Raw genomic sequence first — 26,536 nt, forward strand, 5'->3', positions numbered from 1 at the left:
GTTTTCATCTCATCTGAGCTCACAAGCTAAGCAGAATCAGGCTTGCTTATTACAAGTTGCTGCAGGAAATCATTTTGGTAAGTCGGTAGGAAGCAGACTTCCCTTTGAGTCAGACTAGACCAGTGCCCTCAGCAAGGTCTTGGAGGCAAAAGTGCCTTTGAAGATCTAGAAGATTGGTTATAAAGAGCCACTGACATTTTTACAAATGTTAAGGTGTTAAACCTTGTGTCCTGCCCAAGTTCCAATGTTTTTAACAATATTCTAGCTACTAATATTCCCACTACTTACGGGCTAAGGTTTTCAAAAACAGGAGCTTACAGTTAGATTCTTAAGTCCATATTTAGGTTCCTCAGTACATCTGGCCTGACCTTCAAAAGTGCTGTGCATCCACTAGCTTTCATTGAAGTAATTGAAGCTGTGGGTGCTTAGAACGTACAAAAACTCTGACCAAACTCTCTCTGTGTATGCGCAATGTGCCCAGCTATTTGATGGTGTCATCATCAGCCAGGTGGAGAACTGGTAGGCTGCCATCAAAATAGGTCAATGGGCAATCGTCAAGGATATGCGACATAGTCTGAAATTGACCCAGCTGCATCGCAGGTCATTATTTAAATGTTTTTTTTTTTAAAGAGATTTAGGTGTTTAAATAAGCATTTAGGAGCCTAATTTATGCTTCAGATTTTGCAAACCTTGGCCCTGACATTTTTCACTCCTCTTCCTAAACTATGATGTAATAAGTTTATTATTTAACAGGATATCTGTGGTGCTGGTCCATGGTTCTAAAGCTAATCAAAAGTGATGACCTTTCTGATGCTGACAGTCTGGAGAGCAGTGCCAAACATGGTACTATAAGTGAGAGACCATCCTGCTTTACAGATATATAGGGAATTAGAAAATGTAACACTGAAGACCTAGGCTACCTGGGAACTTATCTGAGCATTGCCTCATGTTAATTACAATAGCTTAATACCATTTTGTTGTACCTTCTGCCTTTTTTTATTGCGTAACCATTATGCTCAGTGTTCTAACTGCACCAGCCAGGAGATAGGAGACAAGCATTGTCTATTGCAAGAGATAGAATCTTCCTAGTTGGCCTCCTGCCCAGGTAGTATGTTGCCTCCTGTATCATGGAAGCAAACAGGTACAGATGCCCAATTCCTTTTGCCCCACTAATCTTTCCTATTTCTGGATCTTGACCACTCCCCACTCTGATATATTTGGGCTGCACCTTTCTTCCAGGAGGCAGAGGCTACAGAATTTTGCCACATCCCCAGCAGTTCTGTGCTAAATTGTTTATCACCAGCCAGCAGAACAGAACATCAGCTCTCCTGTCGTACCCCTGTAGAGCTTGGCAGTAATCCAGGCAGTAGTAAGTGGTTTGTATTCATCCCAGCTGTCCTTTCATCTGACTCAATGGTTTCAAGAAAAGTCTCTATGGAAGCTCTGCATCTTTGGTTCTTGGCAATTTTGGCAGTAAGGTGACCTCTTCTATATAAGGACATCAAGAAGTATCCCAAAAGCTACTTTCTTACAAGCTGGCAGTTTTAGTTGGTGTGACTTGGTTAATTGTTTCTTTGCCTTACATTTAGTTTTCCCTAGATGCTGCAGTCTAGCCTACCCTCCGAATTGGTTCCCAAAGGGAATCCAGAGTTCCACCTTTTCTACCAGCATTTTGCCCAGAATCTTCCACTTCCCTTCTGAGGAAATTTATATTCCTCCATGTCATGGGCTTGCCTGAGCCAGTGGAGCATCTCACAAACTTATCTTGTCTTACAGAAGTCACGTTAATACTCAGTTGAGGATGATCTTCCTGGGCCCGGCAATCCATAAAGTAAACAAAACAGTTTCATTGACTGACAAAAGGTACAGTCAGTCAGGTGCTAACCAGGCCAGGTTTCTTGGGTTAAAATGGGGAGATTCTTCTCCTCTCCCAGCTTCACCCAGAACTGGCCCCTGGAAGAAGCAACCATGGTGTACCAAGCATTTGCTGCTCCTTGCTGTGCCCTGCAGCTGATGGTGCGTGGCCTTTCTAGGCAGCTCCTGGAGGACTAAACGCCATGCTCTCCCTCTCCCAGCCCCCTACCGCAATGACACATTGGGGTGCCCCAATGTGGTGGGTCTCCAGCAGGGAGCAGAAAATGCCAGGTACACCTGTCACTCTCCTCCTGAGCCCAGGAATTCGGGAAAACAGGCTACTGTTTATGTACTTCAAAGGCTGCAGTGAGGGCAGGGTAGCTTGGAAGACCTCGCTGGCCATAAAGATAAAGGATTATAGCGGTGGGTTTATAATTTAGGCTGGTAAAATTCATATGTTGTTTGTCACATTCCACTCCAGCCCATAGAGGAGACGAGATGGGGTAGGGGTGTGGAGGCGTATGCCTTTCTCATCTGTGATGCAGCCCCCTGGTGGTTTTAACATACATTCCTTTACTTCTGTCAATGGATTATCTGCAGTGACATCTGAGTTCAACCATTCAGTTGAATGGAGCTTGAAGCTCCACTGTAGGTAAACCGTCCTTCAGAGTTATACTGTTTGCTACGTCCACCGAGCCTAATGGTGACCGGTTAGGATAGGAGGAAATGAGACTGTATGACAAGGAATAACTTTAGGCTTCTATTTTTCAAAATCTTGTCCTGAGAATAATGCAATATAAATGGCAGTTAATTGCCTAGCAGGTGGTTTTTGCACCTTGGCTTGAAAGTTGATTATTTGTTTTTTCTTTACTCCTCAAACATATTTCTGAGAAAAATCTCATTCCTTAGTTATAACTTTATTCAGATTTCTACACTTAACTCTAGAGTTTATCCAAACATTCCATCTTGAACTTGTGGTTTTTATATTTCACTTACCAAATTTGAAAGAATGAATTACAAGATCCTCAGAGTTTTCTTTTATTGTATTGGCTGTTCACTAGTCAGTATGCTAATACTCTCAAACTGTCACAAGCCAGGGAAATACTTCTAATTTAATATCGGATACCAAGAATCAAGTTTCTAAATCTGGAATATCTCACAATTTAACAGGTTTTTGATTGGGTATATCAGCTGTCATTTGCCATTCAATATTAAAAACAAACAAACGAAGTCCCTCTTGTTAAAGTATCTCACTTTCATGGTGGTACTTCGCAGTTTGGTAGAACTACAGGCATGTATAGAAATCATTACTATTTGTGTTTAAAAAATATTATGTAGACACACAACCGCAGCTGCAGTCTTCTGATGATGTACCTTAGGCAGCCAGATTGCAAAATTTGGTATGCCCTTTAATGTGTATCACTTTGTGCATGCATTTAGCCCTGATTATCGCTCTTGTAAGCAGCAGTGAAGTAACAGGCAAAGAGAACCAGTTTCCAGTCCTGCCCTGCACAAAATACTGGACCAGATTTTCAGCAGTGCTCAGCACCCAGCAGCTCCCATTGTCCTGATATAATTTCTCACTGTTCTCGATGTCTCCTTTAAAATCTGGCCCCAGTTGTGGGTACTGAGCACTTTTGAAACTCTGTCCCACTAGATTAACTAACCTTTGTGAACCATTTATTTCAGGCCATGGTGGTCTAATTTTGCTGCAACTCAGTAGAAAAGTAAGCCCCCCCACCCCTTCTCCCTCTCTCTTCCTTTGAATTATTTGATTGACTTTTTGCATAGCTCTCCATCCCCCTGCATTAGTAAATAATAGATACTGGCCAGAATGTTCACACTTGCAAGCCTGAAGATAGGCACCTATGTCCATATTTAGGCACCTAATAGTGAGTGGCCTGGTTTTCAAAGGTGCTGAGTAACTTCAGCTCCTAGGAAGGCTAAGGCAGATGATGGATGCCCAACATTGCCACAAATCAACCCATTTACTTAGGTGCCTGAATTTGGATTTGGGTACCATTTTCAGGTACTCAGTGGTCAAAATTTTCCAACTTATCTCTAAACCAAATTTCTCAAGTCTGGTCAGGCGGGACATTGAATTTGCTTTTGGTAGCCATCTTGAGCTTTGGATTCTCTGCTGTAGATTACACACATGCTGTGGACATGTGACCTGTCAGAGAGGGTATGAACTACTTTTCATCTAGAACAGCCTGTGGTAGTTGGTCCATAGCCCAGAGGACCAAGACTTCACAAGAGACTGCCCCACACCCCAGGCCAGAGTGTTTTCTTGGTGTGTGAGCCCATATCACAAGGGAGAAGGTTTAAAAAGGTATATGAGTCGGGGGCAAAATGCCTAATGAAGAAATGATTATTTGCCATTCCATGTGAAATTCATGGGGCTGGCGTTTGGGCACCGACATTAGCATCATGAGCTGCTGTGCCAATCTCTAATACCTCGGTTTTCTGTTTTAATTTGGAATGACGAATGAAAGGCGATCCATGTACTAATTGCAAGATCCTTACGTAACACATTCATGCTGTAATGTACAGAACTTCACTGTTCACAAGACGGCCATCTGGCTTGGGCTCAGCACGAGTTCCCTTAGGTCAAAGTTCTAAATCGCTGGACTCAGCTGAGGTGTCTCTCGCCACCGCTGCTAAGGTACTTGGCTGCCTCCTGTGCTCCTGTAATGAATTCCTTTCTGACTGCAGTCAGTGAAAAACTCTTGGGGACAGTGACATTTCTTTGCAATGTGTCTCTGGATGGCTTCTGCCCCTCATGATATCCTTTGTCCTGGTGTATATTTTGACTGCCACTGAGGCACAGACTTGCAATGGTGTCCAGGTTGATGTCCCCAGGGCTTGTGCCACCTTCACCTGCTCTCCTTCAAGCATCTTTTGGAGGCCCCTCTGCACTGTTATCACTCCCAGGGCTTGGAGGTCCCTTTCTGCAACACCTTTATTCTCCTGTCCTTTCCCTGACTGACAGTCTGCCCTTCTCCCAGGAGCACTGAGGCAGGACCAATAGGTCTGGCTGCATGCAGGGGCTAGAACCATCCTTTCTGGAATTCTCCAGCGTTTTCTGCCTCCACCCCCTATGCAGACAGCAAACTACAGCTCCCCATCCTGCTTCCTCTTTATGGACCTTCATTTATCTGCCTTTTGTGGAGCTTTATGCTATGTTGCTCCTTATCCACCAGAGCATCTCTTGACATCAAGCTTGGGCATTGTAACTATTGCTTGATACATTGAGTTTCTTGCTCAGCACTATTCTGGATATTTTTGACTCCTTCCCATGTCTTTCAGGTGGCAAAGCAAACCAGTAACTTAAAATATTGTTATGAGTGTGGTCATGCATGCCTGGTCCATCTTCTGCTTGAGAAAGGAAATAAACTGGCTGAAATGTCAGATGTGCTCACAGATTGAACTATAAGTTCTCAGTTCCTGAGAAGAGCTCTTCAGAGCCCTATTCTGATCATTCTTCTAACTCAGCTACAAAGCTAGCACAAAAAGTCTCCAAAGAGTCCACGTCAAGATGCCATTGCAGGCACTGAGACTGTTGGCGTCTCTCTGGAGGGCACAGATCTGACAGGTTGTGTAGCTCCCATTCCACTGCACCAAAGTCTGCAAGTTAAGACTGTGTCTGATGCCATTCTGCACCAAGACTTCGGCATCCTTGTTGCCTCCATGCACCCAACAAGTGGTGCATGACAGAATCCTCATTACACAAGGCGTTGCTTCTCCTGAGGTCCCTTCCAACCCTGAGATTCTATGATTCTATGAACCAAAGTGTTGAGTTTAGTCTGTTTTTTTTTTTTAAAGGGCTTTGTTCTCTGTAGCTGTGCAGTTTGATCTGGCCACCTCTCTGACTCTTTGATTGTCAAGTTAGGTTCTGGTTCCCCAGCCCTGCTGTCCTGAGCTTGCAGCCTTCAAGCTGATTGCACAGAAGGCTTCTCTTAAAGTTTCACCTTGTTTGGCTAACAGTTACCAAAGTTTACTCGCAGGATTGTTACTTTTTCAAACTGGTGCATACAGACATATCACCTTCTACGCGCTCCCTTCAGCAAGTCATGGAGTTTAACAAGAACCTGAAGCTCTTCTTTCTGAGTGCAGGTTTCCGTAACGTTGGCCTTCTGGCATCCAAATGGCACGAGGAGTTGGGTTTCTGTGCTCAATTATCATAATCCTGTCCTTGCTGAGATAAATCCACACAAGCTCTAGGGAGAGAGGATGTGTGGCGTTCCCATGTAGTTGGATTGCCTAAAGCCTGACTCCTGGAGAGGATGAAGGGCTTGGGCATTAGGAAAGGGCACACTTTTTGGACAGTGAATGCTCTTTAGTGGCCTAGCTAAGTTTCCCCTCAAGAGCGTTAGAAGAATAGCTAATTCCGTCATCATCAGCACTGCAACTCTGGAGCCAGCCTTGCTCATGCCCTAGACTGAAGATGCCAATGCATTTGGCTGAAAAGTGGCTAATAGCAAAGGAGGCATCACAGGAATTCATCTGAAGTTGATTGCAGTCTAGTAAGTCTCTGCCATCTGTGACAGACATGAGTTTGTGACTCACTGTGTTTTTACATAAGCAAGCAGGGAGGAACAAGATGTTTCTTTATTCAGAAGCCCTGTAAGTGGGGAGTTGGACAGTGCCCACAAGTCATTGCTGGCTGCCCTGCGGGAAAGGAAATATACTGTTGCCAACAGGTTTGACCAGCTTGTAGGAGTCCCTCTGCTGGAAGTAATGGATCAGTCAATAGGACTGTGGATCCCTCGATAATCTTGCTATGCCATCAGTTGCATGAGGAAGGGCATATATGCAGCCTTAGTGGGCAGTACTTGTCTTGATGGTTCCAAGCTCATAGCACTGCAAAGGTGCTTGCATCCTAAAAGCATGGCCCTACAGAGGAAACGTGTCACACCAGAGTAGTCACCTTTTGTTCGGTTCAGGAAGGACTCTGTGCATTTCTTCTCTTGCATCCCCTCCCATTGAAGTCCAGTGTGTAATGGAATGTTCATTAACTAAGCTGCGGAAAGCTCCCGGTGAGACACTTGATACCTGTGAGTTTGTTACATGTAGGTAGGGCACTTTCCCCACTGGCGGTGACTTTAGCCCACAGAGTGAGGGAACTTGGAGGCCATTGTGCCCGATGCAGTTCTTCAAAGAGCAGCTGATGCCAGCATTCTGAATTCCTTGCAGAGCTGGTGACAGTGTTCTGTCTTAGGCTTTACTGGGGCAGGCTGATGGATTGGCTTTCTCCACAAACTCTGCCAAAGCTCCATAGACTTTTCCCTGGAGAATGCTAAAACCAACTATTTTTAGTTTACAGCAATTCAGTACGTACTGGGAAAGAATTGTGTCTCTGACTGCATCTCATTGCTACAGCCTGGCAGGTCTACTGGTGTTCTACTGCAGGCCACAAGCTCTGCTCTGTGTCCATTCAAGAGATGTGCAAAGCAGCCCCGTGGTGCTTTCGGCACGTTTTCTGAACAACGTTGCTTCCATTCAGCCTCAGGCCAAAGGGGATTTTGCTTCTCAAGTTTATACAAACACTGCCTGACATCACGGGCCCCAAAACCCTCTTCTCTGTGACTGTTTCCTTCTGTTTGGAGCAGTATCTTATCTCTCCATATACCAGGATAAGGTTTGCGTTGCTCTTGCTATTAAAAGGTATGTTCAGCACACAGCGTATTGCCATTTTGATTGCACTGTTTTTTCTTCTGAGTCTTCTTTGCAGCTTTTTTTAGTCTCTAAGAATGGGGCTTTGCTTTGCTGGGTATCTCTGGTAAACCTGTAACTGTTGGTCTCTGCAGATCTACCTCAGCAGATTACTGCTCCCTAATGGCTCGACATTCTCTTGCTTGGCATTGCTAATGTATACATTTGAAGAATGTCCATCTATTATGGAGTAATTTTGCTTCCTGCCCAAAAGGAATAGATTACTGGCACAGCCTGAATTCCTCACTGGGAGGGAGGAGGGTGCAAAGCTGTCTCTTGGATGTCCTACCACATAGAACATTGAGCTAAGGGAGCTCCTGTAATTTCCATGTGAACAAGCAAATGCCTACGAGTGGTAATTTGCTGAGATGTGTATCTGCAGAGAAGAGAGATTACAGGTAAGTAATGACGTGTGCTCAGTTCTCCATTGCATAAAGGTACATTGTCTGATACTCCCCATTGTACTGCTTAAAAACAGAGTGGAAATCTGGATCAACAGCTCGTCGCTCTTCTTGCTACCGCATCCTCTCTCTTCCCATTCAGCTTTCCAAAATGGTCTCCTGCTGCTCTTCACTAAAATCACTGTTATGGGTGCTGAGGAAAACATCCCGGAAAGCACTGCTGTACATTGGATTGTATTTCCACCCACTTGTGGCATGACAAGCCCTGGAATGGTCTATTGTGGGTGTGTTAGAGTGATGGGTAGAGGCGGCTAAGGCCTTGTTGCCTCCTATTACTTTAGCTGGACAGTTGGTCGCACTGTGATCTCCCTCCAGTTCTCTTCTGTATCTTTCTGGAGAGTTGTTGTGCAGCATGGGGGAGCCAGTATGGTTGTTTGAATGCTGCTGTTTGCTGTTTTTTAAAGGACTTCTAGCCCTCCCATGGGGTTACTGCAGCAGGAGTTCATACCTGTACTACAGCCCAGCATACAGACTGCTGACAGGTACCAAGCGGAAAAACCCTGCTCACGGTGTGCTGTGTTTTGTCAACATGTTTTTACTGCCCATGGTTTTCAGCTCTTTGTTATTCAGTACTTTTATTCATGACTTTTTTTTCTTTTTCCATTTGTGCCTACGTTCTTTGGGAAACCATGTTGTACAACATGAACATTTATTTTTTTCCATAAGTTGCCAAATGTGTGTATGTTCTTCAATTTAATAATCACTATCAAGTTCAAACAAAAATACAGGGATTCTGATCAGATGATACGGAAGTCCAGTCAACTTATTAAAATGCTTCTCAAGACTTTACTACTACCCCCATTGGATCCACTTGTAATAACTTTTCCTCAACCAAATTGGTTGCAGTTGAGAATTTTCTTTAATGCATACCTTGCTGTTAAGTCAGAAACACTGGCTTCTGCCACATGCTGCTAGTAATATTCAGTATTACAAGCTTTGTATTGATATTTTGTGTTCCTGATGGCTGATCGACACTGAAAACTTACACTGGTGTAGCTTCATCTCTTAGGGGTGTGAAAAATCCACGCTCCTAAGAGATGTAGTGAAGCCAACTTAATGCCTGCTGTAGACAGCACTAGGTCAATGGAAGAATTCTTCTGTCAACCTAGCTCCCATTGACCTAGCCCTGTCTACAAATGGCATTAGGTCAGTATAACTGCGTTGCCCAGGAGTATGGATTCTTCACACCGCTGAGCGACGTACTTATACCGATATAGGTCTGTAGTGTAGCCCTGGCCTTAGATGAGAGCAGAGTGTGCAGCCCACAGCTGTTACCTATGCTTGTGAGAAACTGAGGCAGAGAGACTGGAAAGCAGGATTGTCCCATAAGCTGAATGTACAGAGCTCTATTTTCAGCACTGCTTGTTAGCATGTTAGTGCCTGGCTCCCATTAGCATTAAAAGTCATAACAAGATACCCATCTTAAAATCATTTCCCACTATGTTAAGAGTTGATGTCTGGATATTAGTTCCCTTTAAGTTGTGCTCTAGCAGAGCCATGTGGCATGTGCTAGTTCTGTGTAAAGTATTAAAATAGACTTGGTTTTTAATTTCTTTAAGGGCCGGGGAAGTTTTCTCTTCGCTTTGAGAGGGAGCGATTTGTTGATACAAATATTCAGTGCAGGAGATAAAATACTTAAATAGCTGGTTTTGGTTTAGGACAGTGCTTCAGTGGGGGTTTAATTTCTGATCGTTCCTTTTGGCTGATCCCTCCCCCAGCTCCGGGTATGTATGGTTTGCTGCCTCTTTCCACCCTTGCTGTAATTGGAGTTGCTCCTAGTTCCTCCCCACTCTCTGAACTCCAGCAATTCACTGATTCTCCCACCAGGACTCTTCCCCCAGAGCCCATTTGTGCTGAGGTATTTGCTAAACAGCAACTCCCTTCTCCTCTTCCCTGAGCAGGGACTAATGCTACAAGGTCAGGGCCTCTGTATCCAGTCCAGGGCCCCTGCCAGGCTAAAAGCCCAGTGAGAGTAAAGCTTGGAATCCCAGCGTTCAAGTGTTACAGAACCGTGCTCTGCCGGCAGCAGTTCAGGACGTTGGGGCTCTGAAGTTGTGGAATGGAAGTGGGTGTTGAGGGGCTGGAGCAAAAACAGACCTTAGAATGGCAGTCTGATATCACATGACCTGCTCCGGCTAGAACCACTTGGTTGCAGCCGCACCAGAACCATTGTGCTTTTTCCAAGTACGAGTCTTGGACTTGTGATCAAAAGAAACCTTTGATCCTTGCCTGGAAGCTGATGGCTCTGACCTCAGTCTGATACTAGACATAAGGCACTCGCTGCCTCTGGGGTTAGTGTAAGTGTCTGATCAGCTGCCCCAGGCTTGTACATACAGTTCTGCACCCACCCACCGAGCTTCCCCACTAGCAGTAGTGAAGTGAAACAGACAAGAGCCCAGTAAGCTTCATGCTGCTGTTCTTGAGAAGCCCAGGGCAGGTCCAATTCCCTGCTGCTGCTGGAGAGGGAACTCAAACTTTTGTTAGTCTCTTTTGCATCTTTGCCCCCCAGCTGCAGAGACAGTGATCAGAATGGGGAAGTGTTGTTGGTAGAGATTTCCTTCCCCATGCAGGACAAGCACGGGTGGTGGTGGTGGGGCATAGAACAGTGCGTGGACATGTCTGCTAGCTAAAACAAGTGACATTTGATGATTTAAGCATTAAACTAAAGGCATTTAAAGATCCCAAAACTGTTTAAAATTCAAGTAAGCAAATGAACACTTGAAAGTATAGAGAACACATTAATTCTTCCCAGATTAATTCAGATCTGGAAGGTAGATGTTGCACTTTATTTCAAGAAGTGCTCTGTGTACAAAGGCCTCATCTACTGCTCAGAGTAATTCTCCTCTGTCATCTTTTGTTTCCTTGATGACTTCAGGCATCACACAGTAACCCGGGGAATAACTAAAGGGGTGAAAGAGGATTTCCGCTTGGCTATGGAGCGCCAAGTCTCACGCTGCGGGGAGAATCTGATGGTGGTGTTACACAGATTCTGCATTAATGAGAAGATACTGTTACTTCAGACACTGACTTGAGTGGAGTGGACAGTGCAGCAGGGTGTCTTGCTGAGAAAGCGAAGAGGGCTGTATTATATACTCCAAACACAACATTGCTGTTGCAATGGGACTGTTCTAAGCTAATCACATTCATGATGTTATGGGACTCAGTCCTAGTTGCGTGTCCTAGAGTACATGTAAACTAAAGTTCATACTTAAACTCATTTTCTGTTTGTTAGATCAAACAAAGATTTTAATAAATAAATAAATTTGAAAATTCTTCTTTTGTGAAGTAATGTTTGTGTAGCTTCCATAGCTATTCTAGAGTCATGGTGCGATAATTGCAGCTAAGTTCATTTGGAAAGAAGCACTTTTTTTTTTTTAAAGGGAAGTAGGATGGGCAGGGCTGGAAGTGACGGTCACCCCATCACATTTTGTTTATGCCATTGATGTTCAATCTAAATTATTTAGTCTGTCCATCTTCCTGCTGGGGCTGAATCCGGTTCCCATTGACTACAATGCAGTGTTGCTTTGAAAGAAGGTTAAAGGCCTTGAAGTAAATCTAAATTACTGTGGATAAAACGATGCCATTGCTCTAGTGTCATCTACATGGTCCATATAAAGTCAGTTTGTAATGGCTTGAAATGTGTCAGACACACAACCATAACCCAGAGTATCTATATCAGTTCCCTTTATGAAAGATGCTCCAAATTATCAGAACTGTCTTAAAACTGTCCAGGTGTTAAGGGCTATCCGGTATGTTGGTCTGTTTATTGAGGGTAGATCAGCAGCACTCTGCGCACTGAAACAGAATACTGTATACAGAGACAGGCAGACAACACAGCTCAGGCAGGTTACTGTGTTTTGGCTAAACAGTAAGATACTGTCCCTTAGTCACCAGAATGTCTTCATTCCAGTTTCCCTGGAAATGTAAACTGAACACATGAGCCCTTTTTAATAATGAATCCCACCAGAAATGGCATCATCTCTGGGGAGTCCAGCTTCAGTTTCTTATGCCCCAGAAGAGACCGTCACGAACCCAATCAGATTTTCCAGAATATCCTTTTCCGGTACAGTAAATACGATATGATGACCCAGATTGATGTTGCAACCAGGTTCTGAGCCAAGTGCTCCCCATGGGACTGACTGTCCTTCACCTTCCACTTAAAAGGGAAATAGTTCTCAAATACTTCATGCCCAACATAGACCAGGATCGAGTTCATTCCTTAAAATAAACACAGACAAAGAAAACAGTTCTATACAATGCAATGGAGTAAGAGCAAGCTGCAGCAGCAGGGGCTGGCAGAGCATTTATGGGAAAGGGAATCAGGAAATCCTATGCATTAATATTTGTCTTGTAACTTGCCATGTGGCCTTGAATAAGTCACTTTACCCCTCTGACTTCACAGCTAAAAGAGTGATTCATAGTTCTTACCTGCCTCCCAACAGCAGTTTAATTAGCTAATGTCTGTACAGCACTATGAACATGTGGAGAGTGTAGTTTTTATAATTAAATCAAAGTTGAAGGATCTTTTCATCAAAGATTTTTTCATTGCAAAAATATTCTTGAAGGGAAACAGTTTAGCAACAGCTCTTGCTGCTTGACATGGCAACAGAATGTTAATTTTACTGATGAGGACAGGACTGAACCACCTATTACATCACAGATAACTAAATATGCTTGAGTTTACTGACCTGGGTAGAAAAATGGAGCACCTGACCACCATCTCTTGACATCCACAAGGTAGTATATCAGCAATAAAAGCAGGAAGGCAAAGCAGCTCAAGGTTGTCACATAAGAGATTGACCTACATATTTTCAGTGGGAATTTAAAAGGATATTTAGAGACCATTCAATATGGATTGATGTTGCTACAATTAAATACATTCTCTCCAGCTACATGGATACAAACACATTGAATAGTAAAAAGTTACATGTCTACTTACCACAGATTCTTATTTGCAGGAATATACCCTTCATCTTTAGAGCATTTTGTCAAGATAGCAGAAATAATCCCCTGAAATAATAAATGTTTGGAGTTTATATGAATTTTCACTGCAGCACATCTTAGAAATAGAAAGCTTGCGCTGCATGAAAAGATGTGGTGTTAATGAGTAATTTAAACTGCAGTAAGAAAAGATGTTACTTACCATGACTACACTCCATATAAAAAACCTACTCATTATCTGCTTGTGCTGGTCTTTGTAAAACAAGAATATTTTTCCTGCCTATAAAAAACAAAGGCATAAAAACCAGTAAATTACTCTACTATACCAGACATTTTCCAGCAGCCACTTGCTGTAGAATTGAGAAGCTTAAACCACTCTCTTTGTGCTAAGCTGTTGGAAGACCGAGATTAGGAACTCTTCTAGGAGAATGCATTCAGGTGGAAAACAAATGATGTTTGTTTAGCAACAAAAATGTTCTGATTTCTACCCCATATGAGTAACCACACAAACAACTTTTAAGGCTGCTCAAGTGCAGTTCCTATTAAGGCAACCAAAATATAACATTTTCACCAACCTAAATGGCCAAGCTGTGCCATCTATATACCATTATACCCAAAAGCACTCCTAGATCCTTCATGGCACACACTCCCTTTCAGTTTCAACATCCAGCCATCTACAATCCATGTAGCCACTTCCTCAAACCCATACTCAGATACACAACGAATGCCACCCTGTGCACAATGCAGAACTCCTTTCCTCCAGGGGATATGCAGTGTGCCATTCTACCTGACAGACTATGGCGGTTGGTTATCACACCTAAGTCCAGATACACAGATCTAGAGTCAGCCACTACAAGATCACTCCCCACGCTAAGTGCATTTGAGGAGGGTGATGGAAACAACACAGCCAAGTACGAGCTTAAATTTAACAGCCCAAGTCCATTTTTAGGCTTATTTTCAGAAGCCCTGAGCAGCCAGCTGCTACCAATGATTGTCAGGCCTCACCACAAACCACTGAGGCAATGGTTCCAGGCCTCCCCAGATATGACAAACCAGGGTTTCAAGAATTGAGCAAAACACTTGATTTTTTTAAACCTCAGAATCACGCTGGTCAATGTACCTCAAATTTTGATATAAAGCCTCTGCCAGATGCCCCCTCCTGCCCTGCCAACTTGGACTCAAGAAGTTTTCAGAGGGTTTGGGTAGTTTATAATGGACCTCTGACTGCAACCTTAACTCTAGAGAAGATGCTGCCGCTCCAGCTCTAAAAGCTCTTCTCCCCCTACCCCCACCTTCGACAAAATGCCTTTCAGTTGTTTCTGGGAGATGAAGGCTTGCTGACAGTGTAGGTCCAAAAAGCAAAGACCATACCTGAAGTCCAAAAAACGCCATGCAGATTGAATTTATTGTTCCCAAGATGCCTTCGGGATCATAGGCCACTGTTGTTTGGTAGAGCACCTTGCAGAGAGAGAGAGAGAGAGAGAGAGAGATTTAGGATTAAAAAGGTACGCACCCAGCCCTGAACTACTTCTCCCCGCTCTCACCTCGGGGCCATTTCCCCAGCCCTCCCGACACTTGACTTATCAATGCCAGATTTAGACTTCACATTGAACTCGCTCCATTTACGCTGTGCTACAATCCCCTCCTCAGGACACAGCCCAAGGAAACGGGCTTTGGAGCAGAACTCTCTCCCCACAGCCCCCAGGCCAGTGTGCTGCTGATGTAAAGGAGCTGCCGGTGAACTTGCCTAGTTGCAGATAGGCCAGCCCCACCCATCCACAGCAGTTCCCAAGTCTAGCCTCTCCGCCTCCCACAGTGGCACCACCAGAGTTGTCAACTAAGTTTCAGAGAGATCTAAGCAAGGAAGAGCCCGTCTTAGTGTCACATCCCAGACGGAGTGGGAGAGTTGGCATTTAAAGGAGGAAGTAGCTTGTTCTCCTTGAAAACTTTAGCTAATTTTATATTACAGTTGTTGACATGTTAAACACGGAACCTCACTCTGCAGCGAGTCAATGGTTTATGTGCAAGTAAGAACCACTCACATTGGATGATGGGTGTTGGTAAATATGCTTTTCTCCCAAGAGCAAGTGATCAATGTAACCGGCTGCTCCTCCGGTGCAATTGGGATATTTTCCAAAATCCCCAATGCCACCGGGGCCAAGGTAACCCCTGGAAAGGAAGCAAAAGCCATGGGTCTTTGCAGCGCTGTACTGTTGAAAGGCTTGAGAATGAACAAGGCTACACTTTGCTGCTCTTTAGGGATCTGCTGAAGCACAAACTCACCCCCACAGGCAATCAGGTCACCCACCAAACAACATCCTTCCCAGGTCCAAGTCGCAAGGGGAAGGGCAGCCCAGAGGAGATGCTAGCCAACGTCAGGTGCAACTAATTACCACCAGTGCGCTCTGTAACTGCCAATCCCCACAGCCAAACTAGACAAGCACCAGAGTCAGGCTGATCAAGACAAGATCAACTGCCAACAAGCCGTAGTGCCCAACCTTGCCCTTAACACAGATCCAGCTCTCGGGCCCCTGGGAAGGTACAATGCGCTGTGGAACTCAGCCCAGCTTTTTATGCTGCGGAGTGTTCCTCTGGCCTGACGCACGGGGGTGAACACAACGTGCTGAATACAGAACAAGCCAATGCAGCATCGGTGCCGCCAGGCAAGGAAATGTTCACAGACTCCCACAGCAGTAAGCACAACACAGGGGAGCTCAAAGAGACCCCTCAGGCTACAGCCACTTGGAAACAAGTGGATGAGAAATCTCTGTGGTGGGCAGCCAGGTGCCGTTAACAAGAAATCCCCCAAAACCCAGCAACTTGATGCTACGAGACCCACAGCCAGTGTCAAACTGAGACTGTACTTGGGAATGGCAGGAAGAGGCCACACACGGCTAGTCAGCGCCTGAAGCTGATGGCTGGGGAAGCAAGCACTGGCAGGGCAGGACATCTCCAGTGCTGACTGCACTCAGAAAGCAGCTCATCGAGAAGGGAACTTTCGAACAAGGTACTTTGAACAGGCCTAGTACGGCCCCTATCCAGCATCCCAGAAGCCCAGGCACTTCTAGAAGCAAGGAGAGCTCCAGGCTGTCGCAGCTAGAAGCACCAAGAGTCATTACTAGGACCCATGTGCGCATGATGGGGAGGTCCTCATCTGCCTGAGCACACAAGCTGCGGAAGGGATGTAGCTGCAGCGGACAGCAAGCATCAACGGCAGCGGCCCGAAAGCTCAGCACATATGAAAAGACTGGCTTATTAAGATGTCCTTTCGGGAAGAGAGCACCTCATTCCCTTACCTCCCAGGGTTGCAAGGAGGAGACATGCAAGAGAGATGTGAGCTGCTCAGACACTACAGTGATGGGGACCATAGGAGAACCTCAGAGGGAGATTTTAAACCTGTTTCTTATCTAGGTGAGTAATAAAGATGTCCTCTACATAAAGCCAAGTACTTCACTGCGAAGTGGGGAAGGGGATGTTTCACTGAGAAACCCCCTTTTCCTACTGACTCAGAGCTACAGACACTGAAACATGGTCCCTACGTAGCAGAATAACCCGACACCACACAGAAGGCACCCAAAGGAGAAGGATGCCAAGCATTCAACTTACTTTGGGCAGCCAGGTACAGTTAACAGGAAGGTCAAACCCAGCCAAGTCGCTTCCAGCGTCAGAATGAAAACCCACTGTGGCCAGTAGAGCAGGATATCCCGCAGGGCAAAATACGGGGTCTCTAGCTTGAGAGGTAGGGAGGAAAAGGAATATTAACTGGCAAATGATCACTGAGTTTTTGGGGAAAAGACACCTTTCACTTTCGAACAGCCCCTGGCACTGCAGATGGTTGGGCGTGATAACAGCAGAGTTTGCAAGGCTTTCCATTGTAACATTGTTTTCACACGCCCACAATGTCTGAAACTGACATTCACCAGGTTTGCTTTCAAAAGTGATTTTGTTTTGAAAGTCTGAGCAAAATCCTTTCTGCAGATTGTGAGCCGCATTTTTCCTTGTTGTACAAATTCTAGCTATGCTAAAGAGGGTGACATTTGAAACTCTGGATTCAGCATGGACTAAACCCTTGCTTGGCTCAGGTGGGGGACAGAAGGGTTAAAATAAAAGCACTGTAAGTGACTGGAAAGGGTCACGTCCCAGCATGCTTAGTGTGTTTCTGCTAAAATCTCAGCAGAGCGTAAGAAAGCCCTGCACTCTTAGGGCATTGCTGCTCGGTCTGTGCCTCGCCTTCCGGCCAAGAGGGTGGTGCTCAGACCCACATGCGACAATTCTAGAAGAGGGAGGCATTTGGAGCCTTGAAGTGGACAGTGCACTGAATTAAGAGTTCAAAATTACACCTGTGTTTTTCAGCACCCTTGGAATCCAAGAGGCATCGATTGCAGATCAGGAAGGAGTGAATTCGTAAGGACCTTTATAATCCTCTACACGGCAACCAAGCTGGTGCTAGCCATGCAGAGCTGTTGAAATGCACCCCTCTCTGCTCAGTTCCTGAGCAACCCCCTTGCGCTGTTCTGTACAGTTAAACAGATATTAGTCTTGTGCGGCATGGCTCCTAAAACCACACAAGAGCTGCCGGAGACAGGACTACAGTGGCAGGCACGGGAGAGGCTACCATCCAACACCAGACTGCATGTGCAAGAGGCAAATGTGACGGTGCTGTGTATCCTACAAGTGTTTACAGCCTGCCCCTCCAGCATCATCGAAGCCAGCTATATCCAAGGATCACTCACCAAGGTATCGTTCTCAGCCACAGCTTTAGCAAACAGGAGTTCTAAAATGGCAACCACAAGGTAGGTAAATCCCAGTCTCTGGAGTACACCTGGAATCCGCAGATTATCCCAGGACACTACAGGAAACACACACCCAATGTAAGAGAGGGGCTGCTGACGTATTACTGCAGCTCTTTGGCAATGCACATTGGTAAATTCTGGCTCCTTCTCAGGCTCAGGTTGGCCACCCCTGGGTTAGGGCCTATGTACTCATGCTGCCGCAGGGAATGTCTACACAGCAAAGAAAAAACCCCAGCTGACCCGTGCGAGCCGACTCAGGCTGCAGGGCTGTTTCGTTGCTGTGTACACTTCCGGGCTCGGGCTGGGCTCTAGGACCCTGTGGGGTGGGAGGGTCCCAGAGGAGGTGTGTGATGCACTCACTTTGTGCCCCACTTCCACAGCTTGGGGGATATTTCCTCTCCACCCCGTCTCACTGCACAGGGCGGGAGCAGGGCACAGGGTGGGACCGTCCCATGAAATGCAAGCAACACACCTGCACTGCGCCCCTTCCTTTAAGCACAGTTTTTCCTACCCCAGGCTTTCCTTTCCCGCTCCCCTGCAACTTCACAGTCTGAGCACAACTGGTATTCTCAGGATACAGAGAGGAGGGCGTGAGGGTCTAGAAGCAAGAATTGGGAGGTCCCAGTCTTCTATGGACTGGATGTCTCTCTGGAAGATACGCTTCAGTCAGTTCCTGGGCTCAGATAAATGGTTGAACGGATGAAATGCTCCAGCCCGTGTTACACAGGAGGTCAGACCAGATGATCTAATGGTGCCTTCTGGCTTTATAATGTATGAATATCAGTAAAGAGACAGCCCTAAGCCAGACGGCTGCCAGAGTTATGCAGCACAGCTGAACAGCTCACCATTCTTGGTCTATGACAGCACAGAACTGCCCTCTACCTGCAGTCGGTCCATGGGGTGGGACTGATCTTATATTCATTCTGTAACAGCCACATTAAAATGAAAGCTACAAATTCCAAAAAGGACAAGCAAACAACAAATGAATTCTCTCCACTTACAAGGTCCAAGGCAATAATTGGGATTGACGATTACAATGCCTATTAGAAACAGCAAGAAACTCCTCCAGAGAGCTTTCCCCAGCACTTTCCACTTCGAACATCCCCGCCTCAGCATGGAGTTCAGTGACAGCGAAATTGAGGTGCCCATGATAAACACAAACCTAGAAAAGCAGGCAGCTGTGAAATGGGTCTATTCAGGGGAAACACGCCTAATCACACATACTCCAGTGCTGTGACTCCCTGTGGCTCCTATGCGTAGGAGTAGCCAGGGGGCTCTACATACTACCCCTGCCCCAAGTGCCAGCTCTGCAGCTCCCATTGACCAAGAACTGCAGCCAAAGGGAGGTGCGGGGGTGGCGCCTGCAGACGGGGCAGCGTGCAGAACCACCTGGCCACGCCTCCACATAGGAGCTGGAAGGAGGACATGCTGCTGCTTCTGGGGACTGCCTGAGGTAAGTGCCACCCAGAGCCTGAACCCCCTGACCTTCTCCCACGCCCCAATCCCCTGCTCCAGCCTGATCCCCCTCCCACCCTCTGAACCCCTCGGTTGCAGCCTGGAGCGTCCTTCTGCACCACAAACCCCTCACCCCCAGCCCCACCCCAGAGCCCAAACCCCCAGCCGGGGCCCTCATCCCCTTCCACACCCCAACCCCCAATTTTGTGATCATTCATGGCCTGCCACACAATTTCCATACCCAGATGTGGCCCTCAGGCCAAAAAGTTTGTCCACCCCTGTACTAGCCCATATATCACATCACCCAGACTAGCCCTGTTCCTGGCATAGCAGCAGACTCTCATTGGTCTGTGCTTAAAAAAAAACAAACAAAAAACAAAAAAACAAATACAATACACCTCAAAATCAATTTTCCAAATGGATTTAAGGTGCACTGAAGTGCAATTTAGCAGCATTCCACTGTGTGGCCCTTGTAGTCTACCACGGGGGAGGGATAGCTCAGTGGTTTGAGCACTGGCCTCCTAAACGCAGGGCTGAGAGTTCAATCCTTGAGGGGGCTATTTAGGGAACTGGGGCAAAAATCTGTCTGGGGATTGGTCCTGCTTTGAGCAGGGGGTTGGACTAGATGACCTCCTGAGGTCCCTTCCAACCCTGAGATTCTACGATTCTATGATTTATTCCTTTCAGGGAGTATCCTCCTTCAAACTCTCCTTTGCTGTGAAGCCCACAAAACCCTTGACAATGGTTCAGCTCTTGGTGTGCTCAGATCACAGCTCATCATGCTGACCAATACTGTCTCATTGTTTCTTTATACTTCCGTCTGTCCGTCCGTCAGTATCTGTCTGTTGTCTTTGCTGTAAGCTCTTTGGGGCAGGGACTGTTTTTTTGTTCCGTGTTTGTACAGCACCTAGCACAACGGGGCCCTGGTCCATGACTGGGGCTCCCGGGCGCTACGATAATACAAAATAATAATATTCACCACAAAGACTTACCATGGAAACACAAGATCTGCCAGCGTTAAGCCTACAAAGGAATCAATAGACAAGTTTTAATTGCCTTGAAAGACTGCACTCATGACGACCCTCCTTTCTAAGTCTGCAGAGAAACTGCAGAATACCTGTAGTGATTCAGTAAACCAAATTCTTAAGCAGCGTCCTAAAAGATACTGACAAATAACTACTCCTTTGACTGTATCTGCTTCACTTTCCCTTCAGTTTGTTTGCCCAAACACTGTCTGAATTAACGGCTGTGTCACAGGGAAGACTTCTGCCATGGGACCTTCACAATTTACCATGATATAAGCACAGCACAATATGTGTGAACACAAGACCATCAAGCATGATCACTGGGGCAAGGCTGCCATTAATGTTATCTATGCAGCACCTAGCACAATGGGACCATGACCTGGCTGTCACCTCTAGGTCCTACCACCATAAGCCTTAAATAAGAACACAGCCACTCAAAATGCGTGGCTGTGTTAAAGATGTAAGCAAAAAGGTTATGTGACAATATGGAGCCTTCCCAAGATTGTCTGATACCAGGAACAGTCACATCGTGCTTTGAACTATTCTCCTGCCTGATACTGGGGGCTAAATCCTTTGCTGGTGTAAACTGACATAGCTCCACTGACTTCAACGGCGCTACACCTATGTGCACCAGCTGAGGCTCCGGCCCTGAATGTTCATTTCTGTGACTAAGGTCTGTATTACACGTATGAACCATACTTTACCATTCCAACTCTGATGTTTGAAGAACCAGTATTTTCCTCCTCCGTAATTAACAAATACCATAATTATGAGAGAGAGCCTAAAAAGACACAAAAAAATAATGAGAACGCAGGTACAATATTGTGTGTCAAAAACAGACACGCACTTAATATTTTACCCCGTTAAAACATTTTTCAATCTGTCTTTTTTTAAGCAAGCCTGTAAACACAACAGCCAAGCATGCCGTTGAGGGATCAGTGAACGACCTTCATTCAGAGGAAATTGATGTTGACTGAGAGAAGGAGAGAGCACTTGAAAGTCACATTACAAAGCATGCTGAGTGTGATTTTTGTTCATATTCCCATATAAGTTCACAAAGCTGGCTCCCCACATTGCTCCAGCCCAATTCTAAACATTTCAGGAAACCCAAGAAGTAGGATCCTGCAGTTCTTCCCCATTAAATGGACCCCCTGGGGCTGTCAGATCTCTAAGCCAGAGATTGCACAGATTGGTCCTAGTAATTCCATGTACTCCACCAACTTCATTTAGCAAGTCCTCAGCCCCCACCCCATCCCCTGAAAGAGAGAAAAGCATCATTCCTCCCATTGTAGACAGCAGATAAATCAGAACACGGAGTTAAGAGACTTGACCAAGGCCACACAGGAAAATTAGGAGCAGGGCAGGGAACAGCGAGGCTGTCTTTTTACTTGTAAGCCTCCTGGAGGGAAGAGAATGACTGAGTACAATAAAGGAAAATCTAACTAAAAGTCACGCAGGAAAAAGGAAATGGAGGCTGGACACCAGAAAAACTTCCTGCCATGGAAATCTAGCAACCTGTGGAATTGTCTGTCAAGGGACCTGGTGAAAGGCTCATCAAAACCAGACAGGACAGATACTAGTAAATGCACTACAGGGAACAATTCTCATAGGGAGGGAGAGGAAGAAGTTATCATAATATGTAGGGCTGGTCAAAAGTTTTCCATCTAAACTGTTTTTTTGATGGAAAACTGAGTTTTTGACACACAGTTTTTCATGAAAAGTGTCTGCTTTCCACGGAAAATGTCAATGTTTTGTTGAAATCCTGGATGCCTGGAAAAAAAAAAAGTTTACAACCTAAAAGTGAAATATTTTGATTCTGAAATGCGCCCACAGTGCCACATGGGAGTCATAGTTCAGTTGCCTCATGCTCCCCCATCTCCTCTATGGCAAACTTCCCATCCAGACTACATTTCCCATGAAGCACCAGGGTCACAAGACTGCCATGATGCATGGCCTACACTATCCAAGAGGGAAGACCATGATGCATGATGGAAGATGTAGTCTGACCAAAGAGCCACCCTATAGAAGAGGATGAGGCACCAGAACTACAACTCCCATGAGGCACTAGGACACCATTACCAATCAAAATATTTTGGTTTACAGCCAAAATATTCTGTTTTTTTATTTTTTGCTAACTCAAGTTTTCATAGGAAAAAATAATTTCCAGCCATCTCTATTAATAGGTAGTTTCCTTCTCCATACATATAAACCCACATCCAATACCATGACATTCTACCATCCCTGGGGGTGAAGATTTCATACTCTGGCCATAATTACATTTGTTCAAACCTAGAGGAGCTTTATAGCGAGTGGTACAGAAGCCTCTGAGGCTGTAATTTACCCTCGGAATGTGTCAAGGGAGCGCAGTCGCTGCTGGGAGACGGTCCACGTGGTAGCTGGGACATTACTGCTTGTGGAATCTGTTCTGGTTGGGGATCCGAGCTCCTTGGAATAGAAACACCACACAAGAGGAAAAGCTAGCAACTGCCTCGACACCTTCGCTATCCTGACCATATGGGGAATGTGACTTTGCCAGCTGAGGCCTAGAGATACTGGACATTTTCACACACCATAACTAATTCTGTTCTTCCCATTTCTCTCTCTATTCCCCACTGAGGGATTCCTTGTATTTCACACTTCACACTTCTTTAATCATCGGTGGGCAGGGCACTGGACTGTGACTCAGGACAGCTGGGTTTAATCCCAGTGTTGACCATACACTCCATGTGACCTTAGGCAAGTCACTGAATCTACCCTATGCCTCGGTTCGGCATGAATAGAGTGGGGATAACACTTCTCTGCCTCACAGGGTGCTGTGCGGATAAAACTGATGCACTCAGCACGCCACCAGTGATGAGGACCATGTACAATAGACTCCCGAGAGAATAACTGGGGAGCATAACACTGAAGCGTGCTCATCCTGTGTGGGCAAAGTACACTAGGCCAGATGCTGATGTCATTTATATCAGTGTAAATCCAGAGAGATTCCAACAGCTGTACTCCACATCTGCAAGTGTTTAACAGCGCAGAATGTGGCCCACAGCCTCTGCAGCACTTGCAGGCCCTGGTCTAATCACTGAACTTTAGGCCTGAGTTCAGAGTGCCTAGAACTGCCTCTAGTGCTGGGAGCAGTCAGCAGAGTTTTCCTCTCTTGACACTGTCCACGTCACAACAGGATAATTCTCTCAGTGGAATATTTCCTGCACTGAAACTAGCGAGAGAGGCAAAACACCTAGCTGTGCAGTAACTGACAGGGTACACGTACACTGGAGCTAAAGGTGTAATTTTCAACTCAGGTAGGCGTACGCACATTAGCTCTGATGAAATTGGCTTGTTACAAGCAGGAGTGTGGCCAGGGCAGCATGGGCAGTAGGACAGGCTAGCAGCTAGCTGCCGTGAGTACGCAACCAGGGTCTCGGACAGGATTGTACCTGGTGAGGCTAGCCCGTCACAGCTGCGCTTCTACGTTTAGCATGCTAGCGCAATCATGTATGTCTGCCTGAGCTGGACATTACATCCACAGCTCCGGCGTAGATGTATCCTGAGAGTCATATATATATCCACTGCACATACATTAACCACAGGTGGTGAGCCCCCTCCAGCACTCCCCACAGATCGAGACAGCAGGGCCGCCCGGGGGAAGGGGGGTGGTGGCACAAGTGGGGCAATTTGCACCAGGACCTGGGCCCTGCAGGGGCCCCGTGAGCCCTGGTCGAAAATCCCTTCCTTTTTAATTTTTACTCACCCGGCAGCGGTCTGGGTCTTCGACGGCACTTCGGTGGCAGGCCCTTCACTTGCTCTGGGTCTTCAGTGGCACTTCGGCGGTGGGTCCTTCAATGCTGCCAAAGATACGGAGCGAGTGAAGGACCCCCTGCTGCCGCCACTGCCGAAGACTCAGAGCGCCGCCTGGTGTGTACAAGTGCTGCAGCGGGTGGCGCCTTTTTTATGTCCGCTCCCCCGCTTTGTCCCAGGCCCCCTGAATCCTCTGGGCGGCCCTGGAAGACAGCTGTCTGCCCACACTTCAAGGATTGCCCAGGAACCTGTTCATGAGGGGGATGTGGCTGATAATTTACTGAATCTCAAAAAGGCCTAGTTCGTGTGAACGCTTCAGTGTAAAAACATGGATGGCAATTTAACACATTCTAACAACTCACAGAATTAATGAGACGATCAGTGTCTCCAGGGTGCAGTTTCTTGTAAAACCAATTCCTGATTGGATCGATGCTGTGAACCAAGAACAGTAAAAAAAATCATATTCTATTGCTTATTCAGAACAAACACATGCTATCAAATCATGTTGGAGCAACATAAACCAGACGCTGAGAACATCTACCCCCATCCCCAGTCCCCTCCCTGGATTAGTACAATGTTATTAAGCTTGCAAAGTCAAACACACAAAAGTTAAAGTGCCAGAATTAAGGTGGTTCGTGCAACCTTAATTCAGCCCTGTTGTGTATACACACTATGGTACAATCACCACATGCTCAGATTCCCCCCCCCCCCCCCCACTTTTCGTTTACACGCAGGACCACCTCATTCAGTGCACAGGATGGATGACTATGTTAACAGATTTTCCAACCTTTATAGTTAAACACATACGTACATCCTATAGACTGGAATGGGTCTTAACCAGGGGCTGAACTGCTGTTCAGGGCCCTAGATACTCCGTAGTACTGGAAGCATATGGAAACATTCCCTGTATTAAACTTTGCAACACTGTGGTTTAGTTGGAGGATATCAGCATCTGGAAAATGATAACTATGTGATGATTAAATGATGCTGGCCTGAACTGTTGGGCTGCCTGAAGCAGAATACAAAAGGGGGTCCCCTGGGATGACAACAAGGATTTAATCACATGCTTCAGTACGTTCCTGAACTCAGGCCTACGTTCTCGTATTCATTTCTCATCCCAGCTCCTGTGCCACAGTCTGATAGAAAGCCTACAGAATGACAGCCTGTCAGAAGGTATCCCTAGAAAAAAAACATAGCACAGGCAGCACTAATGCATGTCTCTTCACCCCATCCTATGCATAGGGCCCAGCACTGAGATGCAGAGAATTCTACCGTGAGGAGTTGGTTAATATGCTACAGCTGGCTCTTCAGTAAGACTGAGAAGAGCAGTATCAATCAGCCACCAACTGAAATGCAAACACCCAGCACTCCAGCCCTGGACTGAGAGCACCAACAGCTGTGTGCAGTGTTATTGGAGCCGTGCTGGTCCCAAGATATTAGAGACAAGGTGGGTGAGCTCTGAAGAAGAGCTTTGTGTAAATTCAAAAGCTTGTCTCTCTCACCAACACAAGTTGGCCCAATAAAAGATAATACCTCCCCCACCTTGTCTCTCTAGCACCAACAGCTGTCAGACTGTTCAGACTTTCAGACACTACCCATCATGACCAGAAGAAGTGAAAGGTTCCATGTTCCATTGCCAATATTGTGAGCCACCCAGTCCCCCATTAAATCCTTTGTTTCACAGTAGCTCTACTGAATTCAGTCAGCAGTTAATCTGTGGAATAAATTTCGTATCCTTAAATCAAGAGCTTGGCCCTTAGCAAACTAAAGGCGAGATAGTCAGCTGGTGCAAATCAGCCTAGCTCCAATGAACAGGAGACTCCAGCTGTAAGACAGCCCAGCTCCCGGTTTGCACTCATGAGACAGCAGGATCTTTTTATTTTGTGTTTGTACAGCACCTAGCACAAAGGGCCCTGGTTCATAACTGGGGCTCCTGGGTGCTATGGCAATACAAATAAATAAGAATAGTGAGTGTGCTTTCATCTACAACAAACCCCCCAAGAGAGTCTCTAACGTGTACAGGAATGTTTCACAAACAACGTCCACTTACATCACGAAGACATGTCCCACTGTCAGGATACTGAGGACCCCCATATAAATGAGGAATGCATACAGGATAGCTGCAGGAAAAGAAGACATCTTCATAGCTGAGGTAACAAAAACAATGGGCATTCTGGGCCTGATACATCAATGCGTTATACCTGTGTAAAACTGGAGTAACCCAGCGAGAAGTCAGGCTGACAGCTTGCTACAGCAACCTCTCTGAGTGGTACCGTAACCTGAAGGAAGGATTGGCCAGGGGCTAGGGCACTAGCATGGGACTTGGGAGACCAAGGTTAAATTACCTGCTCTGCCACAGACTTCCTGTGTGACACTGGGCAAGTCACTTAGCTTCTGTGCCTCAGTTCCCTATCTGTAAAACGGGCATAATACTTCCCTCCCTCAGCCCTGTGGTTGTTGTACACATTGAAGACTGTGAAGCACTTTGAGTTCTAGTGAT

The 26,536-nt window shown here is 46.0% G+C and overlaps 2 protein-coding genes across 9 annotated transcripts in view; one reads left to right on the top strand and one right to left on the bottom strand.

The window, feature by feature from the left end:
* LOC123372015 (integrator complex subunit 10) overlaps positions 1-11,094 on the top strand; it is a 45,221-nt gene extending 34,127 nt beyond the window's left edge. For 4 of the 8 annotated variants that reach the window (XM_045019949.1, XM_045019951.1, XM_045019948.1 and 1 more), the window contains exons 17-18: positions 8,435-8,512; positions 10,906-11,094. In XM_045019949.1, the coding sequence (XP_044875884.1) occupies positions 8,435-8,512; positions 10,906-11,062 (235 nt within the window). In that variant the 3' untranslated portion in view covers positions 11,063-11,094. Of the gene's footprint in view, positions 1-753; positions 1,249-8,434; positions 8,513-10,905 lie in introns of those variants that run through there. The other 4 variants (XM_045019954.1, XM_045019955.1, XM_045019952.1 and 1 more) reach the window with 2 other exon arrangements.
* Positions 10,769-26,536, bottom strand: part of LOC123372016 (heparan-alpha-glucosaminide N-acetyltransferase-like) — a 28,068-nt gene continuing 12,300 nt past the window's right edge. Inside the window, exons 5-18 of the mRNA XM_045019957.1 lie at positions 26,087-26,156; positions 24,399-24,468; positions 22,586-22,689; positions 20,949-21,025; positions 20,212-20,242; positions 18,766-18,926; positions 17,705-17,820; positions 16,578-16,702; positions 15,014-15,140; positions 14,343-14,429; positions 13,174-13,251; positions 12,970-13,040; positions 12,719-12,831; positions 10,769-12,248 (exon numbers count right to left, since the gene is read on the bottom strand). Of these exons, the coding sequence (XP_044875892.1) occupies positions 12,067-12,248; positions 12,719-12,831; positions 12,970-13,040; positions 13,174-13,251; positions 14,343-14,429; positions 15,014-15,140; positions 16,578-16,702; positions 17,705-17,820; positions 18,766-18,926; positions 20,212-20,242; positions 20,949-21,025; positions 22,586-22,689; positions 24,399-24,468; positions 26,087-26,156 (1,412 nt within the window). The 3' untranslated portion in view covers positions 10,769-12,066. The remainder of the gene's footprint in view (positions 12,249-12,718; positions 12,832-12,969; positions 13,041-13,173; positions 13,252-14,342; positions 14,430-15,013; positions 15,141-16,577; positions 16,703-17,704; positions 17,821-18,765; positions 18,927-20,211; positions 20,243-20,948; positions 21,026-22,585; positions 22,690-24,398; positions 24,469-26,086; positions 26,157-26,536) is intronic.

This window comes from Mauremys mutica, chromosome 5 (genome assembly GCF_020497125.1).
Source record: "Mauremys mutica isolate MM-2020 ecotype Southern chromosome 5, ASM2049712v1, whole genome shotgun sequence".
Taxonomy (NCBI): domain Eukaryota; kingdom Metazoa; phylum Chordata; order Testudines; family Geoemydidae; genus Mauremys; species Mauremys mutica.